The 27,538-nt window shown below is 43.8% G+C and overlaps 1 protein-coding gene across 1 annotated transcript in view; it reads left to right on the top strand.

Annotated features, from left to right (window-relative positions):
- Nucleotides 1–10,941: 10,941 nt before the first annotated feature.
- DNAH10 (dynein axonemal heavy chain 10) overlaps nt 10,942–27,538 on the top strand; it is a gene marked incomplete at its 5' end in the record, with an annotated part of 236,277 nt that continues 219,680 nt past the window's right edge. Inside the window, 4 exons of the mRNA XM_082256636.1 lie at nt 10,942–11,167; nt 15,703–15,822; nt 15,942–16,072; nt 21,293–21,401. Of these exons, the coding sequence (XP_082112762.1) occupies nt 10,942–11,167; nt 15,703–15,822; nt 15,942–16,072; nt 21,293–21,401 (586 nt within the window). The remainder of the gene's footprint in view (nt 11,168–15,702; nt 15,823–15,941; nt 16,073–21,292; nt 21,402–27,538) is intronic.

Raw genomic sequence — 27,538 nt, forward strand, 5'->3', positions numbered from 1 at the left:
GATGAAAGCAGAGGGGGGGGGGGGGGGAGTATGGGGAATGCAGGGAGTGTGCTGTGAATATAGGGAAATTTTGAAGATTTATTTATTGGGGGGTCGCAAGTAGCTGGTCTTGCCTATGGCGCAGAATAGTCTAGTACCGGCAACGGGAGTTTGGGATTTCAAATCCCTGAACCGCTGGACTGGCTGCGTGGGCACACCTTGGGGCAGACCATCACACCTGGAAGGTCTACTTTGGTGCGAAATGGAGAAAGTACTCTGATGCATTTTGTCTTCCAGTCTGGTCTGGAGCAACATTTGACCTTGAGGACCACTGATGGACAAATCTCTGCCTTGGCTGTTCTGTTTGAGAGACCTTTGGCCTCTCATCCTTTAATTCTGCCTTTCTTCAGGGAGCAACTTATTCATTTCCCTTTTCCCTCTGGGATCTCAATCTATAGGGTTATTCCCTTGTCTGATCTTATGCGTAAGGTGACCCTTCTTGTGGCTATCACCTCTACTTGGATAGTCTTTGAGTTAGACTTTAGTGGTGTTGTCTAAGGTCTCCTTTCTTCTGAAGGTAGTCTTTGCCTTCCACGTTAATTAAGATATTGTCCTTTCCTTATGCTTTTCTATAAAGCATCCCAGGAAATTTTCCCTGCAGTGTCTGGGCATAGTGGGTGCTGTGAAAATGTACCTGTCTGTTAATGCTTTTTTTCTTTTTAAATCAGATTATCTGTTTTGGTGATTCCTGGGGGCTCCTGCAAGGGTCTCCCTGCAAATAGCTTCACCTTTGCTTGGTGGAAGTTATCGTCAAAGTCTGCAGTTTAAGATGTAGGGTTCCTCCCAACCTTTTTGGGACACACTCTAACAGATGCTTCATGAACCTTTTAGCATCAGGCATCTGTTTCTCAAATTTGCAAGCTTGCCACCTGGGCTTCTGTGGAAACGTTTAGGAGGGGACTCTACAAATTAAACTGGCATCAAAGGAGGTTTGAAAAGTACTACAAACTGCTCTTTACCTCTTGCACCCTTTTTGACCTGTGTATTATGTGAGCCTGTTGGCATTAGTTGCTGTGCTGCCCTGCCCACCCACTAATTTAACTGCTTTTGGATGTCCCAGTGATGACGTTTTATAGAAGCCTGTGTCCTTTACTCAAGGAAATGGATTTTACTGGTAAGGCAAAAATCCAGATTTTCCTATGGATACTTGAGTCACTGACCTGGATCCTGAAAAATCTGAATTCTGGATCTAATACTTAAGCTATGTTCACACTGCTGCGACATGAATGTAGTACAACTTCCGATCCAACTTTGCCCTGCATCTTCAGTCCAACTTTGATCCAACTTATTGTGACTTTTTACACTCTATGGCATTGAAGTCATATATGTCAATATGCTTTTTCAAAAGGAGAATATGTTTCTATTAAAAAAAAAAAAAGTCTTGTCATCTTTGGGCTCACACAAACATGCAGTGAACCACATTAAAGAGGTTGCAAACAACTAAAAAAAAAAAACCTGCAAGACAAAAGGCAGTGTGCATACTAGCACATTATGAAATATTCACCTTAAAATGAAGCCCTCTCAAGGGCACCCGGTAACCGCTGAGAGGGCTGACCTCTTCTCCCGTCCTTTCTTCTGGGATCCCAGGCTCCTGCGCTGTGAGTGCCCGGAGCTAGAGCTGCACGATTCTGGCCAAAATGACCATCACGATTTTTTAGCTTGGAATAAAGATCACGATTCTCTCACGATTCTCTGTGTAACAAAAAAAATTGGGATAACTTTACTGTTACGTTTTTTTTTTTATTCATTAAAGTCTATTAATTGCGTTTGAAAGACTGCTGCGCAAATACAGTGTGACATAAAATATTACAACAATCGCCATTTTATTCTGTAGGGTCTCTGCTAAAAAAATATATAAAATGTTTGGGGGTTCTAAGTACTTTTCTAGCAAAAAAAAATGATTTTAACTTGCAAACAACAACTGTCAGAAAAAGTTCTAGTCTTTAAGAGGTTAAACTTCCTTTCTCCCTGGCAGAGGGAAGGAAAAGATACAATGTAATCATTTTGTTTATAGTTACTGGTAGACTTAATGCTGATAGGCGTTTGCCGGGAGGCTTTTTTTTTTTTTTTTCACAGCTGTTCTCTCTGCAGCTATGCAAAGAATCGAGCATATGTCAGGTTTAGATCGTCAGGGGGGGTGAATCGAGATCGCGATTTTCATACGAATAATCGTGCAGCTCTACCCAGAGCTAGAAACTCTGAAGTTTCAGCATGCCATCATCATCATCAGCGCTAACATCAGTGGCTGCATACAGGGTGAATATCTCCTAAACCAGGGATATTCAAACTACGGCCCTCCATCTGTTGCGGAACTACACATCCCAGGAGGCATTGTAAAACTCTGACATTCATAGACTTGACTAGGCATGATGGGAATTGTAGTTCCTGAACAACTGGAGGGCCATAGTTTGAGGACCTCTGTCAGCTCACCAATTTTCCCAGAAGTCTGCCTAACATACAAGTCACATTTCTGGCATCCCCCTGCAACAAAAATGTTATTTTTGGTGAGATACTCCCAATAGGAACATGTCTAAAGGGGTGGCAGGCCCAGCAGCTTCCCTCATTAGTGCCCTGCAGCTGCCACAGCTGATAGATACTTATGAAACCCCTCCCATTTGACCCACTCAGCACAGAGGAACAAACAATGATTTCTTCAGAATAACAAAAGGTAGGAATCTGCAACAAAGTTTGTTAAAATCCTTGTAATGTACAGAGATCATCCACAGGGGAATGTTTTTTTTCCCCTCAACAAAAGTGGAGTTACGCTTTAAAGTGGAACTAAAGTTCCACTCTTACTCACTGTGGGCAGGCAAGCTCTTTATTGAAAAAGAGACGAACCGTATGTAGCACTGTTCCCGCAGGGCCTGCTGAATAATGACTTGACGGGCTCCCCTGATTACCAGCACCTTGAGATATAGTTTGTGGATCCCTTCCTTGCTCGTCACACAAACGGTTTAGGAGTGTTGGTTTTTTGGTGTATATTTGGAACTGGGATAGGAGAAGGGAATAGTGGGATACTCCAATTTGGACTATTCACATTAGTTGAGGACTTCTATCTTTAAGCCTTCTAGGTTGATTGGAAACAGCTAGGCTGATTAATCCACACTGCCACAAGTGTAGAAAGGGTTCGGTCTCTTGCGCTTTACTTCCTAGCAAAATGACTTGGTGGATGATAACTTATCTTCAGGACACTCTCACTAGCATCCCCTTTCAACCGACACCCTGTCCACTGACTATCGTAGGAGCATGGGTGGCCCCCCTCAGGTCAGGCTCCTTGACATGATTCTGTACTCACTGTACTGCAGAGACAGATCCTTCAGTGTCTCCCCTCTGTCAGCTCCGCTGGACCTCTGCGTTCAGTTCCTCACTGCTACTCTCCAGGCCCTCAGGATGACCCCCTGAGGCCGCATGGCACCTCTACAGTGGAGGAGGCAGCCCCCCTCTGGGACTCCGCTATCCAGAGAAAGAAAGACCTTGAGCACATGTGCTCCTGGCTTTTATACAGTATCCCATGCACCGAGGCACTTTAGCTCTGCAAAATCACCAGGGCTGTATCAAACACCTATGCACTCAATTGTCAGGTTTCCTCCCAATGTCCAATATGCCTCCCTATTGGACCAGTGTGAAACACTCTGCAGACAGAACAAGTTGCATCCTGAGCACAATGAGCAGACCTCACTAATCGATCCTGCTCTCTGGTAGGAAGAGAACAATATAGATTTACCTGTACCCCTTCTGGTAAGCAGACAGAGCTCAAAACTATACTTTCTCTTTAGCACCTACCTAGGAGAGTGCTTCACGTACAATGTCTGTACTGTAATAAATACACCTACCTGCCTGCTTTTTAGCATTCTTGGGCATGCAAACTGCACATTAGCAGATCAGTTTACAGTGCCTACACGATCCCTGTGTCCCGTTATGACGGGCTCCTTTCCATAGGCAGGAGTGACCTCATCCCATGCTGGACAATGAAGACAGCCGAGGACCGACACACAGAAAATGATGCTGTCGCCAGCGAGACATGGGGGCCATTGTAGGAAAGCTAATTACAGCTCCCTTTAGTTCTGGAAATAAAGTCTTGTTTTTAAAAAACATTGAGCAGGCAGGCTGTTTATTGCAATGTCTCTTCTGCAATAAAATAAACCTACCTACCTGCTGGCGGTCTTTCTTTAACTGTACGTTAAGCATGCTGTGCTTGTGTGCCAGGATGGCTAAACTTCTGCACATGTGTGGGAGTTACAACATTTATGAGCTGGCCAATCAAGATAGCTGAAGACCAGTGCCTGGAAAAAGCTGGGGAGAAGATGCTGGCACTTGTTGGGAACCTCATGGGCATGGACATTGAAGCTACGGTAAGTATCACTGACTTTAGCTCTGCTTAACACCATGTTCACACTGAATGCAGCTTTGAAATCGCTCTACTTCAGCGTAGTTTCCTGTTCGGTTTGCCGACATCTCTGTGACTTCATGCATAGATGTCTATGCAAGTCGCACATGAAATCGCCAAAAATAGTGCAGGAAGCTTTTTAAAAAAGGGGCAAGTCAGAGTCGCACCAATTTGAACAGTTCCATAGGCACAAAATAGGGCGTGACCTGTCATGCAATTTTAAACTGTCAAATCTCATGTCAAGTCATACTGGTGTGAACGGGGGCTTAACCTGGCTATACACTAGTAGATTTTCAAACTAATGTTCATAGGAATATCTATACGAAAACTTTCAGTACATTTGAGGATTTAATTAATGTCATTTGAAATTGCTTCACAATTGTGTTTGCTTTTAACATTCGATTTTGGAATAAATTAACTTTCCCAAATGAAAACAGCCACTGTTAGACTCGGTTCACACTGGGGCGGCACGACTCTGTACTACTTCGGGGGCGACTTGTGCATTCCCATGCACCACGACTTCGGAGCGACTTGCATGGACTTCACATAATGGAGGTCTATGCAAGTCGCTCCGAGGTCGCCCCGAAGTAGTACAGGACCCTTTTTCTAAGTCGGAGCGACTTGTATCGCTCCTATTAGAACGGGTCCTGTAGCACTGCATGGACCGCGAGGGAGCGCGACTTGTCAGGCTGACAAGTCGCGCTAGTGTGAATCGAGTCTTAGAAAGTTGTTATGTTTTTAATAAAAACATTTCCATCCTATTTCTTTGAATTTTCTCATCACTGTGGCCAAAAACAAATGTACAGTTAATCCCACTAACTAATAGAAAATAGACTGTATGTTCCTAAAACCGGGTTTCAAAGTGTATAACTAGCTTGAAGGATAAGTTCACTTAAAAAAATAAATAATAAATGCACATTTTTTTTTTTTGCAGGGTAAAAAAATGTGCATTTATTATTTTTTGTTGCAGGAGCCTGGAAAGCATTGCCCCCATGATCAGCAGACCACTGATGCCATGCAGGTCTCCTGTACACTGTCAGTGTATGGGCTTACCTGTACATCCTGTACGGGTAAGCTGGTACTCCTTGACAGGCAGACTCCATAAACTACCACAGCGCCGGGATAGTTCATTGAGAACTACAAGCCGCTAAGGATGTCTGGGTTTGTAGTTCATTCAGATACACAGAGTTGTGTGTATGAATAACACGGCTGTGTGGGCGGAGCCCCATACGGCTGCGCTGCTTTCAAATAGTGGCAGCTGGTAGAGGGGGGCAATGGGTGGCGGCTGCAGCACTGGGAACATTTTACATGTTCCACCCTGAAAACAGGTGGAACATGTAACATGTTCCCAAAAGTGAACTTCTCCTTAACCACTTCAATACCGGGCACTTTTCCCCCTTCCCGCCCAGGCCAATTTATAGCTTTTAACACTGTTGCATTTTGAATGACAATTGCACGGTCATGCAACACTGTACCTAAACCAAATTTTTGTCATTTTTTCCCCCACAAATAGAGCTTTCTTTTGGTGGTATTTGATCACCGCAAAGTTTTTTCTTTTTTGCTAAACCAATAAAAAAAGACAGAAAAGTTTGAAAAAAAAAAAAGTTTTTTTTGTTTATGTAATACAATTTTGTAAATAGATACGTTTTTCCTGCACTGATGAGGCCATGCTGACAGGCACTGATGAGGAGGCACTGATAGGTAGCACTGATATGCAGCATTGGTGGGCACTGATAGGTGGCACTTGGGGCACTTATAGGCAGCATTGATGGGCACTGATGGGCGCCACTGATAGGCAGCACTGATGGGCACTGATAGGTGGCACTGATAGTCGGCACTGATGGGCTGCACTGGTGGGCACTGATAGGTGGCACTGGTGGGAAATAATGGGCACTGGTGGGCAGCACTGATGGGGAGGGCACTGGCGGGCAGCACTTATGGGGAGGGCACTGGCGGGCTCCCTGAGCCCTGATTGCCATCCCTGGTGGCCATGGTAGGCATCCCTGGGGTCATGGGTGGGCATCCCTGGTGGTTCTAGTGGCACTCCCCCAAGGATCTGCACTGGTAATCAATGCTCTGATTACCAGTGCAGACCCCCCCCCCCCTGTCAGGAGAGCCGCAGATCGGCTCTCCTCTATTCGTGCCTGTCAGGCACGAACTGAAGAAAGCCGATCAACGGCACTTCCTATTTACTATGTGACAGCTGGTCAGTAGGCTCTTTACCGAGATCGGAGATGCGGTGTGTCAGAGTGACACATCTCAGCACCGATCGCGCTCTGCGCGCTCCCCATATGACGTTCGGTCAGGATATTGCAACCACCTTCCCACCGTCATTTGCCTATAGGGCGGGCAGGAAGTGGTTAAAGACTGGAGCTGACAAAATCTGACGCAGCTGTATTTGGCAGCCAATCAGCTTTTACCTTTTATTTTCAATGGGTAACTGAACAAGCTGAAGTTAGAAGCTGATTGGTTACTATGCACAGCTGATGCTCCAATTTTAGTAAATTCTCCTCTATAGTGTACAGAGACAGGGACTCTACCTATCTCTGTACACCATCTTAGAACAGTTTCTCCAGTTTTGTTATCAACTGAAGGTAATTCTTTTTGTAGAGGTACTATTTTTTTTTTGTGCATACAGGCGCCATTCATGCTAGGACGTGCATGTGCGTGCATGGGCTGTCCTGTATATGGGAAACAAGGAAAAAAAAAAGTGCCTGCACCATTTTCAAATTTGAGCTGCACCAAACTGAGTGGTAACATCCGTGTTGCCAACCTACTAGATTGAAGTTTACTGACACGACACCCAAAATTTACTGGCACAGCCAAGTTTTTACTGGCATATCCAAAAGTTACAAAATAACACTTTTAAGTACAAATTTAAGTATTTAGGCTACAAACAAGTACAATATGCAATTAGCAATATGATTTAAGGTAGATAATAAGGCAAAAACATTTCTTATTTTATTTTTCATATAGTAAGTAGGTAGCTCAGGAACAGAGGGCAACAAATTAGAACGGGCAGTCATAGAGACATGAAATTGACTCTCATAGTGACACTGACAGCAGTGTGCAGCAGCACAGATGATGATGACACCTCGCTGACACAACATCTCCCTTCCTAAGTCACAGTGACAGCCTCCCTCCACACCAGGTGCCCCCTTGAGTTCACTCCAGCCCAAACAGAACTGACAGTCCCTCTTGCCTTGCCCCCGTCCCGCAGACCCGCACACACGAGGCTCTGGCAGTCCATTTAGCTCCCTTGCACCATGACGACACACAAAACACTCAAGCACCACCTCTGCCAGCCTGCCTCCCGCCGAACACACTATAATAGCAGGCACTCAGATGCTTTGGACTAGAACTGACCATGCCGTGCGTAACAGCCATATTTTTTTACTGGCAAACCTTTCCTGTCACTGGCATTTACAGGCAGGAGAAAAGCGCCTGTTTTTTACTGGCTGTCAGTAAAAATACTGACGGTTGACAACACTGGGTAGCATAGGTCTTAGCGCATACGTTTGCAAGATGCAGGGTGTGCCATAAGAGTTACAGGTACCACTGCATGTCTGCAAAGGGGCAGCGCGTTTCTGTGTGTTGTAGGAAACTGTGATTATTTGCAGGCGTTTCTGAAATGCACTGGTGTGAATGAAACCTCAAAGTGAATGAGTTGCCTTAAAGCAGAGTTCCAGCCTGTATAAAAAAATAAAATAAATAAAAGTGAACAGCTACAAATCCTGTAGCTTTTGATTTTTAATGTAAGGACACTTACCTGTCCAGGAATCCTGCGATCTCGGCACCTCTAGCGGTTTCGTCCATTGGCTGTGGGTGCAGGTGCCGCTGTTGTGTCGATTAGTGACGCTCTGTAGATATGGGATGCTTACAAAGTGCCCATGCACGTGGGACATACAATCTTCCGCTATGCGTCCCATACCCTTGCTTTGCGACTGTGTTCTGTCGATAATGAAGGCTCTCAAAGGTGCATGTGCAGCTGCAAGCAGCTTTTAAATAAAATGAGTGAAATGTATACCAGAAGATTGTATGTCTCACACGCATGCGCAGTTTGCAAGCTTCCCTTATAGTAACTGGCATCACGCGATGTCAGCACCCACCCCTAGCCGTTTCATCCATCAGCTGTGGGTGCAGGTGCCGTTTTTATGTCGATAAGTGATATAGGACGCTCGCAAAGTGCGCATGCACATGGGACATACAATCTTCCGGTATGCGTCCCATACCCTTGCTTTGCGACGGACTTCTGTCTCACGCATGTGCAGCTACGAGTGGCATTTAAAAATAAAATCTGCTTTTTTTGTCGATTATAGGCTACGCGTAACAGTTATGAGCGGCCTATATTGACTAGGCAGCGGCTTTTCTTTAAATGCACATGTGTTATTCAAGAGCAAGTGTTTCATATCGAAAGAACACCTGTCGCAAACTGAGTGGAATGCATACCGGAAGATTGTATGTCTCACGCGCATGCGCAATTTGCGAACATCTCATACCTACAGAGCGTCCTTTATAGCACCAGCATCTTCACTAATGCCCCGTACACACGTGCAGATTGTCGGCCGCAAAGATTCGGCCGACGACCGATCGGCCGATTGTAGGCTTGTTAGTATGATGCTTCCGACAGCCGACAGCGCACTTTCGGCCGAACAGAATCTGTCGTGCAAGCATTAAAATTTTTGTATGCCGACACCAGAACGGCCGATTGTTCGCCAGTCAGTACAGATTTCGGCCGACAGACAGCAGATTAGCAAGACTGGGCATGCTCAGAAAAGAAAAAACACAGGGAAAGTTAACCATCACATGACATCACTTCTGCAGTCGGCTGTTGTTGTCCGAAAAAATTCGTGTGCAGTCTTTTGCACTTTTCAACAGACACGACAGCCCTCGGACAAAAGACGGCCGATCGTTCGGCCGATGATCGGTACGTGTGTACGAGGCATTAGGGAAACAGAAAGTGAAGCTTTCCAGCTTCACAGCTTGTTTCCTACTGTGAAAGTTGCGCTTTTCAGATTTGCCTCATCTTCTGGGACCTGTGTGTCTCCCAGAAGGCAGTATGGGGGGGCAGAAATTTCCTAGATCGCTGCAATAGTTGTGCAGGGCGATCTTACCCGAAAGTGGGACCAGGTACCTGGTTTTGACAGGTATGCGCCCCCCCAAAAAAAGGTGCCAAATGTGGCAGTGAACGGGGGGAAGGAAGCAAATAAGGACCCTTTCACACTTATGCAACCTAGCAACCTAAAAGCCGCATGATTTTACCTTGATTTTTTTTGCTGCGATTTTTCCCCCGATTTTAAATGGACTTGATGCAATGTCTATGGACCTTAACCACTTGCCAACCGCCGCAAGTACATATACAAGTGCAAGTGCAAGTACATAAGTGCGGTCAGCCCCCCCTTGGCAAAGTGACGTATCACTAACTGCCACGCCCCTTGACAGTTAGAAGCACGCCCCTAGGGACACACAACCCCTGGATCTCTAATAAAGTTAACCCCTTCCCTGCCAGTGTCATTTTTACAGTAACAGTGCATATGTATAGCACTGATTACTGTAGTAATGTCACTGGTACCCCCAAAAGTGTAAAAAATGTCAGTCAAGGGTCCGATCTGTCCGCCGCAATGTCGCAGTCCCGCAAAAAAAATTGCAGATTGCCGCCATTACTAGTTTAAAAAAAAACAATAAAAATGACAAAAATCTTTCCTGTAGTTAGTAAACGCAATAGCTTTTGCGCAAACCAATCAAAATATGCTTATTGCGATTTTTTTCACCAAAAATATGTAGCAAAAAACAAATTGGCCTAAAAATGTTAAAAAATTTTTACATTTTTTTTGGGGAATTTCATGTGAAAAATATTGTTATTTTTTCAAAATTGTCTGTTTGTGGGAAAAAAAGGACGTCAATTTTGTTTGGGTACAGCGTCGCACGACCACGCAATTGTCCGTTAAAGTCACGCAGTGCCAAATCGCAAAATAGGCCCTGGTCTTTGAGCAGCAAGAATCCCCCGGGGCTTAAGTGGTTAAAACGCATTAATCTGCCCAAAGTAGTGCAGGAACTACTTTGACGTTGTTGCGACTTATATGTCGCACAGATATGAACAGAACTCATTGGAAATTATGGAGTATGACTTGCATTGTGACTTTGAAGTCCCAAATGGCAAGACAAGTCGCACAAGTGTGAAAGGGGCAAACACTGAGCTTACACTTTTGGGTAGAGCGCAGCTTTAAGACAATCTGCAAAGAAAGCACACATAGTTGGGAATATAGCCTTATTAATGAAGTATAAACAGATAGTAGAAATAGGTCCCTGTAGATACCCCTTGAACAGGTCAGATTTGGTTTTGGTTTCTCCTTACAGAAGTAATGTAGGAGAGAGCAATGCAGCTCCTTCTGGGCGGAAGGATATGAAGGAATGATCACAACGGATGTGTCCGCCCTTCATGTGTCAGAATGTAGAGCCGGCAGCTTGGCGTTGCCATAACGACCAGACGCTAACAAGCTGGATAGAAGTTAGAGATGTCGCTGGACGATCCGCGCTTGGAATGGATTCGGGATCGGGTGTATTGCGGCTTCGGCCTGACAGACCCGGCGTGTTTCGAGGAACTCCTCAACCGGAACAACGGAGAGCAAGAGGAGAAACTGCTGCGCTTTCTCAATGAGAGTACCGACGAGGAGGGGACCTCTGCGCTGTTCTTCTTTAAAAGAATCCGGGAGGAAGAAGTGGAGGTGGAAATAGCTGTCGGTGAGAAATCTGCATGTTACAGATCATGTGTGTGTGCTGTGATTGCTGAGGTGACAGATCTCAGACAAGGAACAATGGCTTACAATGTTGCCTAGGACCTATTCTAGGTTCTGACACTTTTATGTTAATTAAGGCCCCTTTCACACTTGTGCAATGTCCTGCGACTTGGGACTGTCGCATGATAAGTCGTACTCCATGATTTCTAATGAGTACTGTTCATATCTGTGCGACTTCAAGTCACAACGAATTCAAAGTAGTCACTGCACTACTTTGGTGCGACTTGAGGTTCATAGACCTCAAGATTACAAAGGCATTGCTTCAAGGCACGGCAAAGTCGCGTAATTTCAGGTCGCACAAGTGTGAAAGGGGCCTTAAGGAGACGTTTGGGGTTGCAAAAATAAATAAACATCCAAATTCACCTCAATGCTGCAGCATTACTGTCCCCCACCAGCTGTAAGCCCGAGAACTGAGCGATCGCTTACTGGAGCGCCGGGCAGTGGAGGGGGTGGACGCAGCTGGCTCTCCAGCATACACTGAGAGGTGTAGCCTGCTGTTAATCAGGCACCTGGCTGGATCCCAATCCCAACAAAGTTGTTGGGATCCTTACGGATCCTGGAGCATCAGCTGATTTTGGGTCACAGGAGAGCACAGGTAAGTGCACCCCTTTGACCCAGAAGAGAAGCATGGCCAAAAAAGCTTTGGCCATACTTCTCTTTTAACAAAACTTTTTTAGAGTAAAGCCCCGTACACACGTACCGATTGTCAGCCATAAATATTCGGCCACTGAACGATCGGCCGATTGTCGGCTTGTTAGTATGATGCTTCCGACAACCGACAGCGACTTTTCGGTCGAACAGAATCGGGTGTGCAGGCTATAAAATTTTTGTTGGCCGTCACCAGAACGGCCGATTGTTCACCAGTCAGTACAGATTTCGGCTGACAAACAGCAGATTAGCAAGACTGGGCATGCTCAGAAAAGAAAAAACACACGGAAAGTTAACCATCACATGACATCACTTCTGCAGTCGGCTGTTGTTGGCCGACAAAATTTGTGTGCAGTCTTTTGCACTTTTCAACCGACAGGACAGCACCGGACAAAAGACGGCCGACATTCGGTACGTGTGTACGGGGCTTAAGTGTTGCAAAAAGCAGGCATAAAAGTTGGTACAGCATCATTCAACTCACTTCCTGTGAGCCCAGGGCGTTAACACGCGTTCCACCTCCCAGGGGCACGTCATCTCGCCTGTACATGTGTAACTGTTTGGTAGAGATGGGTTTAGGCGTGTTCGGAATCCTAGTCCCAACCCACCTGCCCAATCCCGTCACGTGACATCAGAAGGGGCGGTGCCACCGGATGACGTAGCCAGTTGGCCCCGCTCCTTGTCTATAAAAGAACTGTCAAAGCCGAAAAGCAGGCATACAGCGGGTAGCCTCTTAGGAGGCAAAGTGTTTACATTTTTCTATTTTTCGGGTCCACTGGGCGTCGTGGTTGACAATGGACTTACATTGAGGGATACTATTTTTTTTTTTTCTTTTTAATAAAGGACCTGTCAAAAACGGTTTCCTGTGGTTTTTACTTTTTTACACCTTTTTGCTGAATGGGTAGGGGGTACGATGTACCCAATGCCCATTCACATAGGGGAGGCCTTGTTAAAGCCCCCCGCCTGCAGACCCCCACAACCACAGCCCAGGGTTGTTGAAAAGAGGCCCTTGTCCCCATCAACATGGGAACAAGGTTCTTTGGGGGGCACCCTAAAGCACCCCCCCCCCGTGTTGAGGGCAAGCGGCCTGGTATGGTTCAGGAGGGGGGTTGTCCGTCCCCCCTCTATACTGGCCTGTCAGGCTCGATGCTCAGATAAGGGTCTGGTATGGATTTGGGGGACTCCATGCCATTTTTTTTTATTTTGGCATGGAGTTCCTCTTAAAATGTACACCACACCCAAAGGGCAGATTTGCTCCGCCGTGTGATCATGTGCAGAGCAGGGTGAGACAGTGGATTGCTGAGTTTAAAACAGAATAGGCAGTTATTTTTAATGTTTAACATAGCTATACCTGCAAAATGGGCCAGTCTGAAGTGATCTAGCGGCACTTAAAAAGAAATTTTACCCATAACCACTTGATACAAAAATGATGTTCTTTAGCGAGAAACACATATTCCACATTAATAATTATGCTACCAAAACTAGTGTGTGCTGTAAATTGCCATCAATGCTCCTGTTTATTCTTACTATAGGCTGCCATTTTTCTGAAGCGCAGAGCCCCTGAACAGCAGTAAATCATAAAGTGGAACAAATGTAAATGTTTCAAAAAACGGTCATATTTGCTTGTGTCCTCAGCCAAACTGACAAGCCATCAAATGGCTGGTATCACAACTGATCACATGTGCAGCACCATGGCAGTTTCAGATCAAACAGACAGAGCTCCCTTGGCCGTAAAGGATAGGAGGGTTTAATTTAGCTTTAAAGCTGTTAGCCGATTGAAATTTCACAGTGCCTAAAAATGCCTACATATGGAGAGCAACTGAGCATGTGCAGAGCAGGGTGAGACAGTATTTTACTGTATAAGCACTTAAATGTTTTCCATAGCTATACCTGCAAAAGGAGCCAGCCTGAAGTGATCTAGCAGGATTTAAAGTGGAGCTCCAGCCCCCCCCCCCCCCCCCACAAAAAATTCAAGGCAGCAGCTACAAATACTGTAATTGCTGACCTTTAATATTAAGACACTTACCTGTCCAAGGATTCCGCGATGTCGGCACCCCAGACGATTTTTTCAATCGACTCTGGGGTGCTGCCGCCACCATTCCTTGCAAGGAAAGTGAAGCCTTGTGACTTCACAGCCTGTACCCTAGTGCGCATGCGCGCTGCACTTTGTGAATGGCCCGGCGGCGGGGGAGGGAGGAGGGGGGGCCGAACTTCCGGGGGGGCCTTGCCGCAGCGATGTTACCTGGAACTGGGGATGGGTACCTGTCAAAAACAGGTACCCATTTCCCCCCCCGAAAGGTGACAAATGTTGCAGTGGAAGGGGGAGGAAGCAAACAAGGGGCGCTTCCCCTTTTGGGTGGAGCTCCACTTTAATTTTCTGACTAAAGTTCCACTTTAATTTTCTGACTAAAGGTCTACTTTAAGATCTGACCATGATGGATATCTAATTAGCTCTGGCTGAAAGAAAACAAGGGGGACATTACAGACAGTGCACAAAGGGCCTGTGCATTCCCTGCCCCTTTCCCCTGAGGCTGTGTTCACACGACTGCAATATAGGAATCAGCGCGATTCTAGTGCGGGTTCCTACATCACATCTCTCCCACAGGCAGTTCATACGGCCCTCTGCGAACCGATTGCGGGTGTCAATACAATGTTAATGACACCCCTAGATCAGTTCGCAGGTCGCAGTGCGAACTGTGAATTCGGACAGGAATCGGATCACATGGGTATGAACACCTATGCGATCCAATTCCAGTGCGGGAAAAAAAAAAGGATCCAGCACCATTTTTATGTGAATGGGATGCGGGTTAAGCCATACAAACTGTATAGCTGAATTCGCATCCCACAGACATTGCATGTGATCTGCACAATGCGGTGCAAATCACATGCAATGTCTGTGTTCGCAGTAGTGTGAACCCAGGCTGAAATTTGGCAATCTGAACATCTGCAGACCCCCCAATCTAATTGTGAAGCCTTCTGCCTTTTTGTGCAATTTTAATTTTTACTGTAAAGAAAGCTAGAGAGCACAGAACCACCCAGCTGCACGCTGCATTATGCTATTTAGGATCTGAGGAGAGAGTATAGCTGTAACTGGGGGCTTGTGTTGGGAATGACCATGCTGGAGCGCAATGCTGTCATTCACAAAAACAAAAGCTTACAACAACACACTACACTTGTCCAAGAGGGACTAGTGTAATAGTTGCAAGTGTGTATTGTTAATCAGTTTGTGTTTCTGTGAATGACAGCAGTGCTCTCCAGTGTGATTATTCACAACACAAGCTGCTGGCAGCTTCGAGGGTGGGTCTGTGATCACTAGCTTCCTTTACAGTAAAAATTAAGATTACAGAGGGGACAGAAGGCTTTACAATTACATAGGAGGGCTGCAGAATGAAGAAAAAAGGTGGCTTCAGTGCTGCCTGTAGTTCTCCCCGAGGAACACCCATAAATTGGGCTTCAGCCTGGTGTAGAGCTATAACCAGCACTGACTCAAAAGTGTAAAATGAATTAAAAACCACCACAGATATAGTAATGAGACCAAGTTCTATGTGCACTGGGTCCTATTGGGAACTCAACATAAGTTTTAAAATTCTAGAGATACTTCCTTCTTATAGAGAACCTGTCACCAACTTTAAAAAATTGCAGGTTAAAGCACAAGGAAATCATGTATTGCAGTCTCTGGGGTTTAGGATGTCTACACAAGGGGACTTTTGCAGTTTAATACACTAAATGCACATATAAACTTATGGGAAGACTGTTGTTGAAATAAATGGTCGGGCAACAGGATCTTTTTAACGCTAACTAAAAACACTGAAAAATGTTTGGTTGCCCTTTTAGAACCTGAAGAACTCCTGAATGTAAATAGTGTTCCACACGAGGAGGAAACTGACCGTGATGATGCAGAGGAGCTCAGTGAGCACTCTGAGAAGACAAGCTCTTCAGAACAACCTAGTGACAGTAAGTTTTCATATGGTTTTAATCTACATCTTCTCATTTGCCTCTGAAGAACTTTGGTAAATGTAACTGTGAAGTCAAATTATTTTTATCCTATCTGAGTTATTGTGTTTACTGAACAGAAAAAGACGTCACATCAACTGAAGATACTGTCACTCCGCATGCAGAAGCAGATGGAAAAATAGACCTGGATGCCGCCTCATTGTTCAATCACGAAGTTCATGAGGAGGAACTCGCCCCTGTTCCACTTACTGTAAGTTTGTACCACCGCTGAGTAATCAGGATTTACAAAGTCAGGAATTATGAATACAAGGCTTCCTCTGAATGGCTAGGGTCATGATCTTTACCTCTGCCAATCAGAGGAAGCTTTGTATTTCTTCATTAAAAAATCGCTTCCTATAAAAGGGATGAGCAGAGTTCAGCCTGACTCGCTTTTGTTCCGGGAACAAGACGGGAAGTCCCTGTACTATTGCTGAAACACAGTGTTTCTTACTGTATGTAGCTGATGCATGTATTAGTGAAGGAAATCTTTTTTTTTTTTTTTTGGACCATCTTAGTCCAAAGGAACCATTTAAAGTTAAATCAAGCCTTGATTTAGGTTTTAACAAAATTGTTTTTGATGCTGCCCCATTGGAGAGATTTTCTTTCTCTTTCTGACCATCTGGACAGACAATGAAGGGAAATCTTCCCACTGGAAACTCACATAGCATACCGGGCATTTGTGGCTTTTCCACCATAGACTTTAAGGAGATACTGTCTACCCACAGGCTAGTAGTAATAAAGTGCTGTCTGCCAGCTTGGTGAACAGGATGGAAGACCCACTTAAGCCAACTTACAAAACAATACATTGACGTGGTTGTCCACTGATCTTAAAGTGGAACAAAACCCACCGGTTTAACTCTTTCTCATTAATGTCAGGGTCTTTTCACATGAGAGTGCTCCATTCAGCAGAGTATCTGTAAGAAGATCCCCTGCTGAATCAGAGCTGAATGGGACAAATGTCAGTGTTGTGACAATCATGCTCATTCAGTTTTTTTGTCCACATTTTGACAGTGGACTGTTACAGGAAAACTAAACGAAGGCCAGTGTGTAACACAGTCAGCTGCATACATGGTCAGCGATTCTTGGTCTTACACAGCAGGTTTGGAGACTCAGCGGGGAGCACGGGATTTATTGTATCCTGTACCAAAATATAACCAGACACCTGGGCCCCAGCAATTTGGGCTCAGATCTGTGTTGAACTCGAGGGGAAATATAACAGACCTGTGCTCAAAGAAAGGAGTCAGAGATTGACTTCAGTGATAGACATGGAGGAACTTATGGCTGTAGAGTCTCATTAGAAGGAGATTAGAACTGCTGGGACATATAATTCAGAACCTGTGTGTGCTGCAGTTGGGGCTGCTAGAACGTATATTTCCTTTTTAGCTGTGAGCTTCTGTCTGGACACCGAGGCATCCCCTCCTCCCTTCTCTGTGGGCCCTTTGCTGCCCATGACCTGTGTGGATCCAAAGCTGCAGCCAGGCATCGATATGTTTGCCTCTGCACACTTTGACCCATGAGTCTACTCCTGGTGCCACTTTGCCCTCCTTACCTTTTGCCCCTGCATGTGCTACTTTCTACTTGGTTTATGTGACGTTGAGGTCAGGTAACATCGGACTGCCACCTCTCGCTGTATCCAGCAATTCACCTCCAGAAGAATTCTTTAAGCCACTCACTCTGCAGATCATCCTTCCTGAATCCAGCCAGTATTTCAGTAATCACAAGAGAAAAAAAAGGTCCTATGTGCTGCACATCACTTGAAGACCCTGTGGAAATGTGAAATGACAGCCCGAGCTCCAGCCAAGCCACACCTCCAACATGTTTCACTCCACCCCCAGAGCTTAATCATAGGGGCCCCCATGATTAAGCTCTGGGGGCGGAGTGAAATGCATTGGGGGCGTGGCTTGGCTGGAGCCCAAGCTGAGGCTGTCATTTGACATAGCAACAGGGTCTTCTAGTGATGTGCAGCACATAGGACCTTTTTGTCTCTTGAACATTGAAGCAGGTGAGCTCTGTCCTTGCCAACACTCCTAGCGGTGTACTACAGGAGAGGACCCGGCTGGAGCCTTGAACCTAATCACATCGGGTCCTGTGTGATTCACCTTCAAAAGGTTCAGAAGCTAGAAGGCATATTGAGAGGAGGTTTAATTAAGAGGGAAGATATGACAGCGACGTTTGTCACTATGCACTGGGGTTTGCTTTTATTTTGCTATGCCTGTTTGATTTAAAACCTCTGATGAAACTAAAGCTTTGTTTAAACATATAAGTTTAAATGTTATTAGTTACAGTATGTTGGTGTAGGCTTTTTTGCACAACAGGACTTTGTGCGCCACAGCTGTTTTAAGTAATGAAGGATAAGGAGAGACAAAAGGAAATTACCAAGATAGGGATTTCTTTTTTTTCCACCCTAAGGTTATGTTTACACTTGCGGCAAGGGGTGGTAAAAACTTCCAACACATTCAACTGAATGGGCCTGCACTGCACGGTTTTTAGGGGTGAAAACAAACAGTAAGGAGGCAACAAAACGTCTCCTCGCTGCCTGTCAAATACCCTTTGAAAAGCGATCCACTGCAGATCCCTCTTCAGAGAGCACTGCTTGCATAAATGAGTCTTAAGAGAACTAAGTAAAGCATTATGAGAAAAGTAGTGAAGTCTAACATCAGAAAGAAAGAGAAAAAAGAAATGGGGACGACCAGTTGAAAAGAAATAGGAAACAAATACAGTAAAAAAAAAAAAAAAAAATTAACCGAGGTGCAGTTTTTGGGAAAAGAGATAATACATGATGGCTCAAATAACTTTTACATAGTTAGTGAAGTTGAAAAAAGTCCATCCGGCTAAACCAAAAAAAAAAAGACAAGAAGAGAAAATAAATTACTTTTTGCAGTCTGTATTTAGAAATACTGACCATACTCTAAATAAAATAAGGTGAACTGAATATCATTTTCCAACAGGACTTTTTCAAGACTATGCATTTTTTAAAAAACAATCAGTCATGGAAGGCATTTTATAATTAAATACAGGTTAAATGAAATCATAATTTGTTTTTATCCAAGTCGTTTTAATGACTGTTTTATGAATTTTATTATTTCAGGTACTGTACTTATATAGCGCTGTCAATGTATGCAGCGCTTTACATGTACATTACACATTCACATCAGTCCCTGCCCTCAAGGAGCTTACAATCTAAGGTCCCTAACTCACATTCATACATACATAGTAGGGCCAATTTTTTATTTTTTTTTTATACAGGATCCAATTAACCTACCAGCATGTCTTTGGAGTGTGGGAGGAAACCGGAGTACCCGGAGGAAACCCACGCAGGCACAGGGAGAACATGCAAACTCCAGGCAGGTAGTGTCGTGGTTGGGATTCGAACCACTGACCCTCTTGCTGCTAGGTGAAAGTGCTAACACTTACACCACTGTGCCGCCCTATACTTCAATTAACAAACAACACCTAGAAAATCACTTACAATCGCGCTGCAGTACGTCCATTCACCCATTGTATAGCAGTACTGGGTTTTCCATCCAAAAACTGCAGCTCTGCATTGAAACCAATCAGCTACCAGTTTTTTTTTTTTTTTTGTCAAAGCTTAATTTAACAAGCTGAAGTTAGAAGCTGATTGGCTACCATGCACAGATGCACCATACTTTGCACTCTTCAGTTTTAGTATATCAACCCCATTATGTTATAAACCCCAGAGACTTTTCTAGCACTGTATTAAAGTTTTCTATTTACTAGTGTAAAAGATGTTAAGTAGGTTAAGATGAAAACAACAGATATAAAATGTTCAAAGTGTTTGTAACCTTTAAAAAAATGTCACTGCGACTATGTGACTTAGGGCTGTACTCACTTTTGTTGCCAGCGGTTTAGACATTAATGGCTGCGTGTTGAGTTATTTTGAGGGGACAGCAAATTTACACTGTTATACAAGCTGTACACTCACTAGTTTACATTGTAGCAATGTGTCATTTGTTCAGTGTTGTCACATAAAAAGATATAATAAAATATTTACAAAAATGTGAGGGGTGTACTCACTTTTGTGAGATACTGTATATTAGGGATGCACCGATCTGACTTTTTTGATCCCGATCCTGATCCCGATCTTTTGCTTTGTGAAATCGCCGATCCCGAGTCCGATCCAGAAGTACTGTTTTGTGAGCTTATAACAAAAAAATACTCCCGGATCGGTATCGGCAGATACCGTATAACAATTTTGCATTCAAAATCTAAAATGTCATGGGTTTAGTCTTTAAGAGGTTAAACTTCCCTCCTCCGGCAGACGGAACGAAAAGATACATTGTAATCATTGTGTTTACTTAACTGGGAGAGTTGAAAGGCATTTGCAGGAGGCTCTTTTTTTTTTCTTTAACAGCTGTTCTCTGCTCCCTCACATGCTATGTAAAGAGCAAAACCGGATCGGCCCGTGGATCTCTTAATTTTACAGATCCCCGATCCAGCTATTTTGCCCATATCGGGGCCGATATCCGATCCAAATATCGGATCGTTGCATCCCTACTGTATATACTCATACATATTGCAGCACCACTGTGATGTGGGTGGTGTTAATTAGTGACCTAGACCACTCTATAAAAATACATTGATGGGTTATGATTGTAAAAGCAAGTAATTGATCAAATGGTAGTAATAGCATAGCATTGAAAAGGGCTCTACGCGTTTCGTGTGTTCTTTCCACTCATCAGGATGCAGGGTACATATGCTTGTGTCTGCAAAAAAGTGCACATATATGTAGTCTGATGTTTAATACAAAGAAAGAGAGGAGAAGGAAGAAAAAAGGGGGGAGAGAATCCCCCCCCCCCCCGGGTTACTCATAGGTCAGCTAAAGGTTCCAAATGGGGTGCTGGAAGCCGAAGACATGGTGGGTGACTCCTCTCCAGTGGGAAGGTGAATGGACTACCATGGGAGTGGGGTCCCCATTGGAAATCAAAAATGGTGCAATGTGTGTCTCAAAGAACACTTTGTGGAGAGTAATAAAAAATATATATATATATATATATCAATGTAAATTGTGCATGTCTAATGATATAGTGAGGACTGAAGCCCAAAAGCATGGTGTCAGTAAGAGTAAACCCAGGTGAGAAGTCGAAGTAGATAATGACATAAAAAATGGAAACATGTAGCTCTCACCAAAGGGATGAATGATGGGAAAAAAACACCAAGAAAGACCAGTGAAAACAAAACAGCCACAATGTACAATGTAACCAAGTGATACCTGGATCCTAGGTAAGAGAGCATGATCCAAACAGGTGTGTGGTATAACAGACAGATAAAGAAACAGGAAGTGAGTGATCAACCGGGACGTGATATTTGTAGTGGGGTCATTTATTGAGATGAATCAGCCCTATAATGTTTTTGACAACATACACTGCTGAATTGTGTTTTCATGCTAGCATCTCAAATTTTGTCATTTCAGAAAATAATCCTGCAGAAGATTAATCACACAATTCTGTATGTTTCATTCAACTGCATTTCTGAAGAGTTTGCTGACTCCAGTACACTGTTTTTTCTTCGAGATACCCAAGGTAAGGCACTTTGTAAATATAAATGGTTTCCAATCTGGCCATTTGCAGGCCAGAAAAAAACATCATCTGCACTGCAGGGATCTGACTGTACCCCTTCAACCTCCACCCCTTGTATTGACATAAACATCATTGGATGGTCCTAGAAAAAGATTATTTTAACTATTTGTATTAATCTTTTCGAAAGTCCGATTGTGGCCAAATGTCCAACTGTCCCCAGTTGCCTGTGTCTATCTTTTGTGTTCTATTATATATTTAGCATTACCTTTCTAGTATTTGATAAGTTGTATAACCTATATTTTGTCTCTATGGGTATCCTAATGCAATATTGTGAATGTAGGGAGGTTTGATAACCACCAAACTTTGTGGAGAGAATGGAGAAGTTGTTTTGAACACAGTGCTACCACCATTCCTCCAAAATTCCCACAACCGTGACAAAAAAGGGTAGCTTTATATCTCATGTCTGTGCCAGGCAGCCATCTAAGTGGACACCTTTGACAACAAACATATTCAGCTTAAGACACCTTAAACAAACACAGGTACAAAAAAACACACTAAAACACATCAGGATAGAAGCAAAGCAGGAAGTCAATGCAGCCTGGTCATAAATACTCAGTCTGTTTTTTTTTTTTTTTGTTTTTTTTTTTTTACCAGAGCAAGCTCTATACATATTATATCTTTTCTTTTTTGATGGAGTTACTTTCATAAAATTTTGTTAAACTATTGTATGAGAAGATGGCAATCAACTAGACACCAAGCCTATGCCTGAAATTTCAGCAGGCTAATCAAACACATTATATCTCCAAAGTGAGGTGTGAGATGCACATGTAGCACCCTCTTAGATAGGGGCTAGTGAGAGAGTATAGTTTTTTGCTCTGTCTGCCTATCTGGAACAGCAGGCAAATCTACAGTGCGAAAGTATTCGGCCTCCTTGAACTTTTCGACCTTTTGCCACATTTCAGGCTTCAAACATAAAGATATAAAACTATAATTTTTTGTGAAGAATCAACAACAAGTGGGACACAATCATGAAGTGGAATGAAATTCATTGGATATTTTAAACTTTTTTAACAAATAAAAAACTGAAAATTTGGGCGTGTGAAATTATTCTGGGGGTTGGGAGGTGTTGGTATGGGGCGCTACCACCTTGTACAACAAATCAATATGTTGTATGTGATCCCAAGTAAAAGTGCACAGTGCTTATTAGCAAATTATGATATTAAAGTGCTGCGTGCTTAACGAAATGAATGTGCAGCTAATGCAAACACACAAGGTGGTACTCTCAACACCGTGGTGCCGAGTAGATTGTACCGCCTATGTGTCAATCATCGGATGGGAACGACCATTAGTCAGTGATAAGTGCAAAAAGTGCAAAGGTGCAAATGAGTGAATAAACAATATATTAAAACTTTTATTGTGACATCCCCTTGCGGAGGAAACTAACATCCGTGATAAGTGTCATAAAATCAATAAAATACAGTAAAATAGAGTGGTGGGTGGATTGCGCCTTTGGGCGCGTGCTAAGAGTGAGGAGTGCTAATACCGGAGGTAAAGCACTTACCAAAAACCTCTCCCTTATTCAACTTTCAACTTGGTTTAACTGTTTCTCCCTTCTCCCGTTGCCTGCAAGATCTTTGCTATTGGTTGTTCCACCTGTATCGTTGCGCTTGCATCTAGGGAGTCAGTGTACAAAAGACCAAGAGAGCTTCCATTGCGTAGTATAGTACAGCATTGAGGGAAATAAAGTAGCGACTCACTCTTAGGAAGTTCACCGTCAGCTTGTTCAAAATTATTCAGCCCCTTTACTTTCAGTGCAGCAAACTCTCTCCAGAAGTTCAGTGAGGATCTCTGAATGATCCAATGTTGACCTAAATGACTAATGATGATAAATAGAATCCACCTGTGTGTAATCAATTCTCCGTATAAATGCACCTGCACTGTGATAGTCTCAGAGATCTATTTAAAGCGCAGAGAGCATCATGAAGAACAAGGAACACACCAGGCAGGTCCAAGATACTGTTGTGGAGAAGTTTAAAGCTGGATTTGGATACAAAAAGATTTCCCAAGCTTTAAACATCCCAAGGAGCGCTGTGCAAGTGATAATATTGTAATGGAATGAGTATCAGACCACTGCAAATCTACAAAGACCTGGCCGTCCCTCTAAACTTTCAGCTCCTACAAGGAGAAGACTGATCAGAGATGCAGCCAAGAGGCCCATGATCACTCTGCATGAACTGCAGAGATCTACAGCTGAGGTGGGAGACTCTGTCCATAGGACAACAATCAGTCGTATACTACACAAATCTGGCCTTTAAGGAAGAGTGGCAAGAAGAAAGCCATTTCTTAAAGATATCCATAAAAAGTGTTGTTTAAAGTTTGCCACAAGCCACCTGGGAGACACACCAAACATGTGGAAGAAGGTGCTCTGGTCAGATGAAACCAAAATGAAACTTTTTGGCAACAATGCAAAACGTTATGTTTGGCGTAAAAGCAACACAGCTCATCACTCTGAACACACCATCCCCACTGTCAAACATGGTGGTGGCAGCATCATGGTTTGGGCCTGCTTTTCTTCAGCAGGGACAGAGAAGATGGTTAAAATTGATGGGAAGATGGATGGAGCCAAATACAGGACCATTCTGGAAGAAAACCTGATTGAGTCTGCAAAAGACCTGAGACTGGGATAGAGATTTGTCTTCCAACAAGACAATGATCCAAAACATAAAGCAAAAATCTACAATGGAATGGTTCACAAATAAACATATCCAGGTGTTAAAATGGCCAAGTCAAAGTCCAGACCTGAATCCAATTGAGAATCTGTGGAAAGAACTGAAAACTGCTGGTCACAAACACTCTCCATCCAACCTCACTGAGCTCGAGGAGTTTTGCAAGGAGGAATGGGCAAAAATTCAGTATCTCAATGTGCAAAACTGATAGAGACATACCCCAAGCGACTTACAGCTGTAATCTCAGCAAAAGGTGGCGCTACAAAGTATTAACTTAAGGGGGCTGAATAATTTTGCACGCCCAATTTTTCAGTTTTATTATTTGTTAAAAAAGTTTGAAATATACAATAAATTTCGTTCCACTTCATGATTGTGTCCCACTTGTTGCTGGTTCTTCACAAAAAATTACAGTTTTATATTTTTATGTTTGAAGCCTGAAATGTGGCAAAAGGTCGCAAAGTTCAAGAGGGCCGAATACTTTCGCAAGGCACTGTATATTGCTTTCTGCCTACCAGAGAGCAGGATCTGTGAGTGAGGTCTGCTCATTGTGCTCAGTATGTGATTCATTGAGTCTAGAGAGTGTTTCACACTGGTCCAATAGGGAGGCATGTTGGACAGTGGGAGGAAACCTGATCAATGGATTCATAGGCTTTGATACAGTCCTGGTGATTGGCAGAGACAGGCGGTCTTGGTGCATTCTGGGATACTGTATAAAAGCCAGGAGCACATGTGCTGCGGGGTCTTTGGCTGGTGAGCAGACTCCCGGAGGGAGGGTGGAGGCTGCCTCCTCCTCTGTAGCAGTGGCACGTGGCATCAGGAGATCGTCCTGAAGGCCAGAGGAATGGAGCTGAACCCAGAGGTCCAGGAGAGCTGACTGAGGGGGAGACACTGGAGACCCTAGAAAAACAGTATCGTGAGTACACGGGATTGTGTCAAAGGGCCTGACCTGAGGAGGGCCACCCCGGAGTAGATAGTCAGTTGACGGGTGTCAGTGGTCAAGAAAGAGGATACTAGGAGAGTGTCCTGAAGGTAACTTTAGTTCATCAAGTCATCTGCAATGAGACTTAACCCTAAATCCATCTAAGTGGCAAGGTGGATCAACAGCCTGGCTGTATCAACAGATCGATGTCCTAAAAACTTTGTGCATTGTTAATCTGGAATATCCCACTATTCCCTTCTCCCATCCCTAATTTATAAAATAAAACACAAAACAACTACATATCCCTGAGCTGATTATTGACTGAGCCAAGAAGTAAAGTGATAGACTGTGAATGTCGGAGTTGTTAATGGTAACCCAGGGGGACCCAAAAGAGTGAAATTCAGCAGCCCTCAAGGAGGCAGTGCTACACACATAATATCCATATCATATTTGCTATCTCACAAATCATACTTGCATTCTGTTCAATAATATGTTGGTTGTAGGATTGTAAAACCTTGTCAGATGGAAAAATAGACGTTTGTAGAAAAATAGTCACTAAGGCTATGTCTGCTGAGCATTAGGCTGCATTCACACTTGAGCGTAGCGTTTTTTTACCGCGATTTTACCGCGATTTTACCGCGATTTTAACGCGATTTTTTCAGGCGTTTTTCATTGACATCTATCAAAAACGCTGGTAATCAGCCCAAAAAGAAGCTCATGTACTTTTTTTAGCTACAGGCGTTTTGCAAAACGCTCAGATGTGAACAGGGGCCATTTAAATGAATGGGGTTTTACTTGTTGGGCGTTTTGGAAGCGTTTCTTTTGAGCGTTTTTGGAGCTGAAAACGCCCAGGTGTGAATGGAGCCTTATAGTTAAATACTCCAGCAAACTTGTCAACACACCCCTCAGACCCTTTGATTGGGTATCAATAGATGTGGGACACCCTCCCAATGGGAAACAACATGCTGTTGCATTTGGAATTTAAACTACTATGGATACTGAGAGAGTCACCTTTCTGGCAGCCAATGACACTTACACATCAGTCTGAACTTACTCTACAAACGATTTGAACTCTGCACTGAACCAAAAACCAGGCAAACTTTCTTTAGACTCGGTTCACATTATTGCGGGCCATGTGTTTTCCGGTTGTGGGTGTGGAAATTTGCATTGATACCCGCTGCCACCCACAGCCGAATCGCACTATTCTTGTGAGATACGCAGGGCTGCCATTCATTCTGAATGGCACCCCCATGCATCTCAGCCCGCAGCACAATCGCGGGTTCGGGAACTGCAGGAAAACCGCATGGTCTTCCCTACAGCTTCATTTTTTAAAAGGTGCATGCATCTTTTTTATGCGGTTCACGCAGCACAGCAGCCCATTCAAATGAATAGGCTGCCATGCCGAGGCAAACGTGGGACTCACGGCCCGCACTAGTGTAAACCGAGCCTTAAAGTAGTTCTCATGTCTAAGCCTTCTTTGCCCTAATGCATTATATGCATTAAGGTTAAAAAAAAACACTACACTATCTGTTTTAGCAGCCCCTGTCCCTAAACACTTACCTTACTCCAATTCAGAAATGTCTGATCTGCCACCCTGCTTTTCTCTTTTCCTCTTCTCACAGGCAGCAGTGGGAGCCATAGGCCCCTGATGCTGTCAGTCAAATCCCAGGAAGATGAAGCAGGGGGGCGTGGCTCAGCCACTCTGTGTATGTCTATGTATGCACACAGCCCTGCTTAGGAGCGTGCCCACAGTGTGGTGCTCCTTCAGCGCAGCTTGCTGAAGGTGCACTTGCAGGAAGAAGTAGAGGAGAGTGCAGGGACTCCTGAAATGGAGGTAAGGGATCACGCTCTGTGCAATACCACTAGACAGAGCAGACATGTATAACAAATTTTTTTATATTTTAAACTAAAAAAATATAGTTTACAATCACTTTAAGAATTTTTCACTTTTAATTCTGTTTATTTAACTTTTTTTTTCTGTAAAGATTTTCTTGCATGATTTTTCTTTTCACAAACTGGTATTAGAAAATGGTAGGCTGACTCTCTGTTTGCTTTTATTAGAAATTAAATATTAGGGGCTGTCATATTATAAATTCCTGTTACTTTCCTTTATAAGCATGGGAGTGAGCATTACAGATTTCTTTTTTCTTTTGAAAAGTCTGAAACTACAAGAGCAGATGCTGTGAATTTGAATGCCATTTGTTTGCATTAAAACATGTGGTGGTGGATACTTAAAGTGTGTCTAAAGGGTTAACTGCAAGGTTAATCTCTCCATAATGATCACTCTCATTCTGCTGGTGCTTTAATTTTTGTCCCAGAACAAGAAAATCTCTACACAGAGGGAGACTTAAGCCCTGTACACACGATCAGATTATCAAACTATCTGTCGTCCGTTTTTTGTGGCATGCTAGTCTGATGTGGAAAGTGAAGAGGTTATTTTCATACGAATTTTCCCATACGACAGAATTCTACTTCAGAAGTGATGTCATGTGTTG

This window comes from Pelophylax lessonae (assembly GCF_965119305.1).
Source record: "Pelophylax lessonae genome assembly, chromosome: 1".
Lineage (NCBI taxonomy): Eukaryota > Metazoa > Chordata > Amphibia > Anura > Ranidae > Pelophylax > Pelophylax lessonae.